The sequence below is a fragment of the Pleurodeles waltl genome, chromosome 7 (genome assembly GCF_031143425.1).
Source record: "Pleurodeles waltl isolate 20211129_DDA chromosome 7, aPleWal1.hap1.20221129, whole genome shotgun sequence".
Classification (NCBI taxonomy): Eukaryota; Metazoa; Chordata; class Amphibia; order Caudata; family Salamandridae; genus Pleurodeles; species Pleurodeles waltl.
In genome coordinates this window covers 868,901,599-868,908,180 of record NC_090446.1, presented here as the reverse complement: position 1 = coordinate 868,908,180, position 6,582 = coordinate 868,901,599, and the positions used below count along the sequence as shown (strand labels likewise).

Sequence of the window (6,582 nt, the reverse complement as noted above, 5' to 3'; positions counted from 1 at the left end):
CCATAATGTAATTTGAGACATATAATGGAATAATCGATCTTTATTAAAATACATTTATTTTAAAAACTAGTACAGCACCCACCCTTGGTTTAACTAGCTAGTCACTAGTTGCCAGTAATGCAATTCATAATCTAAGGCTCAAAAGGTCACTCATTTTCCCTGACTAAATTTCTTGCAAGCAAGAAATTTGTAACACAACATCTATTCATTTTTTGCATGAAACCTCTCCCACCCAGGACTCACTCTCTAGCACCCCCGATGATTTGGTGCCAATTGATGTTCCCAGTAAAACCTGAAACCCTAAAGTTCAGGTATCACCAGGCGAAATAAACAGCACCATTTGCAAGTTTGACTCTAAAAAAGGGAGCACAACATGTAGATTTCAGTGAAGAAAGTACCAAAATTCACATGCCTCAGTACATACCAGACTTATACAGATTCCGAGGATTCAGTTCCTTTTGGAATACAAAGTGAAATCTGATTCCCTAGTGCCTGGAAATCAATAGGGGCAATGAACAGATTAGAAAGAACATAAAATGCAGATGTTGATGCTTTCAGCCCCAAAGCTTGCATGCCCCAGTATGTAGATGAGCCATTTTCTCCCATAAACTTTTGGCAGGTTTAACGTGCCACAACTTAAAGGAGAAAAAGTGTTAAAGGTCTGAACTTCATTGCACCAAGTGCAGGAGCGTAGCTTCAGGGGGGTATTTGGGGAACTACTCTCCCCTAATAAACGTATTTTGTGATAAATAGTTGGCTATTTGTGCTCTCAGTTGGGTATGATGCGATGTCTGTCGGATTTCACCAGGAATTTTTACACACCCAGGCAAAAGTGCACACACATTCTCTCCCTCTCATTGTTTGAAAAAGACTTTTAAAACTGTTGGTTATTTTACAAAATAATATGCTTTCCCTCACTTAGAACCCTTACCAATCTGCATCCTCTTCCCTTCCACTGCCCCTTAAGGCCCTCTCGTGGGCCCTGCTTGTCGTATAATGTATGTTACCATTATGTGCCAGCCTAGTTGTTGGAAAATATGAAGCCCAAAACCCCCACCCCACAATCTTACTGACCAAGCTACACCCCTGACTATGTGCAACTGTAATCTTTTGACAAACAGATGTTTGTGCTGGGGCCTTTATTTAAAACAGACTCGTAATCAAAGCAACAAAATTGTCTTTTGCTGTAAATAGTAGGCAGAAAATCTACTTATGAATTAATGTTTCCCTACATTCTTTTAGAAATCCAATCTTTGTGAAGGGTGCAATATTTGAAATTATTTTACTAAGATTCTTTTTTTTTTTAACACATGCACACCCTTAGGGAAAACCTACAAATAATTGATATTCTGTGCCCTTGTGTTGATGTCAACAAATGAAGAGCATCTGTAACTTTGATCGTTAAAAAACAATTATGAAAATAAAGCAAGCACAGGATGAAATGAATACAGAAAAAAGCAATATACTTCATTTTAACTTTCAATGAAATGTCTATAGTTTATTGCTGACTAGTGATTTAGTGAAACACAGAGACAGTGACATTTTTTTTCTTGATGAGCAACCTTAATCTGGTTAGTTATTGATGTATGGGATAGCTGTTAAGCAGGGAAGCACATCATTCATACACCAGTACAGAAAATAACAAAGAATGCACCATTGAATCATTAAAATATATTAAAGGGGCTTACTTCACTAGTGGCATTATCTGCACTGCCGTTCCCATCTTGCAGCATTAGTAGATCCCGGTCCATCGGAGTCAAATTATTAATGCATTTATTTGTGCTACACGCATTCTGGAACTTGACATCTGAATTTTCAGAATAGGATTTCAATGTCATGTCATGTGAGTAGGCCTCCAGAAATGCCCGCACTCCATCTATTCCCACAAACTGTGAGGCAGGAAGATCAGTGCAATGTATGTTTCCTGGTGCTAGTGGTTTTGAGTTATTCTCTTTGAGAAGTTTGAGGACCATCAATGCTATCAAGAAAGCTAAAAACAAACATGAAACCAAGGCAATTGAAATCACTAAATACAGAGTAGTGCTGGATTCATTGTCACGAAAAGGTTCAGGAATGGAATCGTCTGGAATCATCTCAGGGATGGTTTCTCCTAAAAATACAGTGACAGTGACTGTAGCAGACAGAGATGGGGTGCCATTGTCCTTGGCAGAAATAACAAAGGTCTGCTTAAGGGCATCTTTCTCTAGAATGGCACGTGCTAACCTAATTTCTCCATTGTGCTGTCCAACAGTGAAAAGACCAGAGCTGGTATCTCTCAGCAGGTGGTAGGAGAGCCAAGCATTGGGCCCAGAGTCTGCATCTACCGCCACTACTTTAGAGATCAGAAAATCTGGAACAGAAGAACGGGGAGCGAGCTCGACTCCTGTGGACCCGTCCATAGCAAGTGAAGGGTACAGGATTTGGGGAGCATTGTCGTTCTGATCCACAACACAAAGAAAGACGGTAGCATTACTGCTAAGCGAAGGGGATCCACCATCCTGTGCTTTAACTTGTATAGGAAGCTCCCTGAGCTGTTCGTAATCAAAAGAGCGCAGTGCATAAATTACTCCGGTATCAGAGTTAATAGAGACATATGAAGACATGGGATCAGCTTGCTTGAAACTGATAATTAACGAGTATGAAATTTTGCCATTCTGACCCCAATCTGCATCTGCGGCCTTAGCAGAGAAAATGGAAGCCCCTCTCGGGTTATTTTCCATGATATAAGCTGTGTATGATCGATGAGCAAACAAGGGAGTGTTGTCATTTATATCGGAAATTTGGACCACAACACTTGTTGAAGTGGACAGTACAGGTTTCCCGTGGTCCTCTGCTGTAATAGCAATGGTATACTCGAAGGCTTGCTCTCTGTCAAGGGACTGATCTGTCACCAAACTGTAGTAGTTGTCGAACGATGGCTTCAGCTGAAACGGGATATTATCTTGAATTGAGCATGTTATTTGACAGTTATTGCCCGAGTCTCTGTCTAGCACATGAAAAACAGCAACAACAGTGCCAGGGGCGGAGTCTTCCGACACCGGTGAGGAAAGCATGGTGATGGAAATCACTGGTGGGTTGTCATTTATATCAGTGACCACAATCATAATTTTGCTTTGTGCAACTAGACCTCCAATGTCTCGTGCCTGGACTTTTAGGTCAAAAAAGGGTGTTTCCTCAAAATCCAATTTTTCTTTCAAATAAAGGTCTCCGGTTTTGTAATCAAGCTCAAATAGAGAGATGACACTGGCTGGGACCTTACCAAAAGAGTAGACGACCTCCGCATTAGACCCCTCATCGGCATCTGACGCAGTAACCGTAGTCAGCAGAGTTCCTTCAGGCACATCTTCCATGACATTCACTCTGTAAACGGAATGGCTGAATATCGGCGCATTGTCGTTAGTATCTAAAACGATTACTTTGATTTGTAGCGCACCTGACCTGGCTGGTTTTCCGCCATCTGAAGCAGTAAGAACTAGATGGTGAGTTTCCATGTGCTCACGGTCCAGGGCCTTTTCTAGCACAAGTTCCGGCTCTGCCTCTTCTCCAGCTTCATTTGTAGCGCCTAGTTTAAAATACGCATTCTGCTGCAGAGTATACTTTTGTATGGAATTTACGCCGATGTCTGGATCGCTGGCTTTCAACAGCGACCAATATGCTCCGGGTGCACTTATCTCACTGATCTCCAGCAGCAATTCACTGTCAGGAAAGGTGGGCGCGTTGTCATTTATGTCCTGAATTTCCACTTCAACTTTGTAAAGCGCCACGGGGTTCTGTGAAATAAATTCGACCTTTAACAGGCACGGGCTTATCTGCGCGCATATCTGCTCTCGGTCTGCCTGCTCGTTGAGGTACAAATAGCCATTTGTCTGACTGAAGGCAAAGTACGCGGTCTTACCTCGAGAGACCACTCGGAGCCCTCGCTGGGACAGTTCTTTTATACTCAGCCCCAGGTCCTGAGCTAGGTTTCCCACGAATGACCCCTTCTCCATTTCTTCCGGGATGGAATAGCGAATCTGACCTCGGACAGCAACGGTCGTCCATAAAAAACACAATAAAACTAGCTGTTTAAGATGGCACTGTATGTGCGCCGCAGGCACTTCCATCTCGGGGTTGATGCTGCGACGTATTGCTTTGATGTACTGCGCACCGCGAATTGTTCCACCGATAAGCTCGATTTTGCAGAGAATCTCTGAAGTACATCAACTGAGGAGCAGATTGTGAGAAAGATGTAAAATAGCGTTTATATTAAAGCTGTATATGCTTGTCTGACCCCACGGCATCTATGTTTGAGCATAAGAATGGGTGTGGATGAAGAGATGTCTCGTTGAATCTTTTCAAACTGCTGGTGAACAGCGACACCCAGTGTATTTAACGAGAGCAACACTCTTGTGTAGCATCCAACACTTCTCAAGGCTGCCTCATCTGTAACAACGCTTGTAGCCTATCCTTGGTAAAGAACGCGTAAAACCATAAAGTAGTTGACAATAAAATGGGGCTGCACGCGGTGCAGTCACCAAAAAAACGGCAAAGGCTTTTGCGTGACTTGTATTTCATAGCGTTGATGTATTTTTCGTACTACATTTGCCAATTATGTGCTTAATTATATAAACGGAGATGCATTTCTACCCGCTTAAAACTGGGGTATCTAAATGATAAAACGTATTTAGCTATCAGTAAAAATGCATTTTTTTTTTCTTTTATATGGGCAGAGAATGGGCATTGTTCCAACGGCCACGTGTTCATGAGCGTGAATAGACGCGAACTTTGATAACAATTCAAAGTCCTGTTTAGATGTACTGATTCTCCAAGTCGTACGGTTATATTTATATACTTGTTTGTTTTGCTTTGTATAACAACAACGTTTGTCAGTGCTTAAAGAGCATTTTGTACAGCGCATGCACGATCCGAGGATTTTTAATCCAAGATAAACCTTGTCATTCTGAGCATTTTGGCAATCTGGTGCAGCTGGGAGTTTTACGGGCTAGATTTCAGACTAGGTCACAGCGTTGAAAGCGTTTCCCTCAAATCTCGGAGCAAGGCCATGTTTTAGATTAACCAACATGTATCTGTGGCTAGTGATACAACGGGAATCATTGTCAGAAAAACAAACATGCAGAATTGGAAGATTACGAAAATTTAGTGAACACTAGAAAAGTAATGTTTTAAATGTCAGAAAAATAGGTAAAACAATCCTTGTTTACAGTTATTTGGAGAGGCCCGGTAAACTATGGGAAACGCGGGTGCTGGCTGCATAGGAGAGGTTCATTCCTATGTGGTGAACAGGTTTTAGAGAAGCAAAGATTGGAACTGAGTTGGGTGACAAGAAATGCTAGTCCCCTCGATAAGATCCGGAGTGGTATCATGAAGGTGTGCGTTCCTGCAGGGCACGGACGTCTTCCTGTTTTTCTACATGACACTTTCTAAAGCGCATAGAGGTAAGTTGTTTTTGTTCAGTTTTAGAGTGAGTGCTGAAGAGAGCACTACTTGGGAACGGTGGGCGGGGACTGACTTTCTTTCCAGCTCCGCTGCCTGCTGCACACTCTCCGGGAAATCCCGAGTTGAGTGCTGCTGCTTTAGCAATACATCCACGTAAAAAACCGCACAAACTGTACCATAGTTCGGCCCTGTATTCGTAGAGCAATTATTGACCATTCAATAAAATAAAATGCATTTAATCTAGTCTGGGAGAATTCAGGGACACTGTATCTGGGCTGCCCCGTCTGCTTATGGGTGCATAAAACCCGTATGAGTCTTGTCATGTTCGTCACTCTGCGGTGGCCCTGCCGCATTAATGGCATTCTAGCCCTAGCTCAGTACACTGAATACGAGGGAAACAAACGCATTACAGAACAACTGCCGGCAAACGCTTTACCGTCCAGATGTGGCAGAGATGGCAGGAGTGCAGTGGTCTTCTGCAATTACAGATACTTTGTATTCAAAGGCCCCTTACCTGCCCATGGGACGCCGAGTAACTGCGCCGTAGGAGTTTCCGATGATGCCAGTGATTAGGAAGGGAGACTTTCAGGGAGGAAACGGGCTATTTTCCCATTGTCGCTGGAATCTAAATCCTGGGCTTTGAATCTAGAGATCCCTGTGCCAACGGGGCACGTTCTGTCACTGGTGCCCCGTTTGTGATCACTGGGGAGCTACTACTTACTAAATAATCTCGGCTAAATGCTTACAATGAACTGCTAACCTTAGAGTGTCATTTGCCTGAATTTCTAAATGCTAGAACTCCTCTAATTCAAAAGCAAACCTCGCAACTGAAAATTCACTCCTACTTTTGAATCAGCTTTAAATCATGCATTTGAGCTAAGTGGCCTATTACAAACAGAGTACAAGACCTGAGCACCGGCATCTGTTGCCGTGACTTTAGTTCGCCCCGACACTCACTGTGTGAACTGAGGGACTTAATTTCTCCTTGTTTTTTCCTCTGTGGGCTGCATTCTGCCGCACACATAGAAAGAGGAAAATGCCTCAGGACTTTTTTTGCCCAGGAAGGTGCCCTTTCCTGCACAAAAGCAATCCTGCCAACAGCTTCGGCTCATTTGCACCATGGTGCACAGGTGCCCGAGTTGGCGC

The 6,582-nt window shown here is 43.1% G+C and overlaps 1 protein-coding gene across 1 annotated transcript; it reads right to left on the bottom strand.

Moving 5' to 3' along the window:
* Positions 1 to 1,664: 1,664 nt before the first annotated feature.
* Positions 1,665 to 4,260, bottom strand: LOC138246975 (protocadherin gamma-A8-like). The gene has a single exon (XM_069201723.1). It carries the CDS (start codon positions 4,101 to 4,103, stop codon positions 1,665 to 1,667), a length of 2,439 nt encoding a protein of 812 aa, XP_069057824.1. The 5' UTR covers positions 4,104 to 4,260.
* Between the last annotated feature and the right edge of the window lie 2,322 nt (positions 4,261 to 6,582).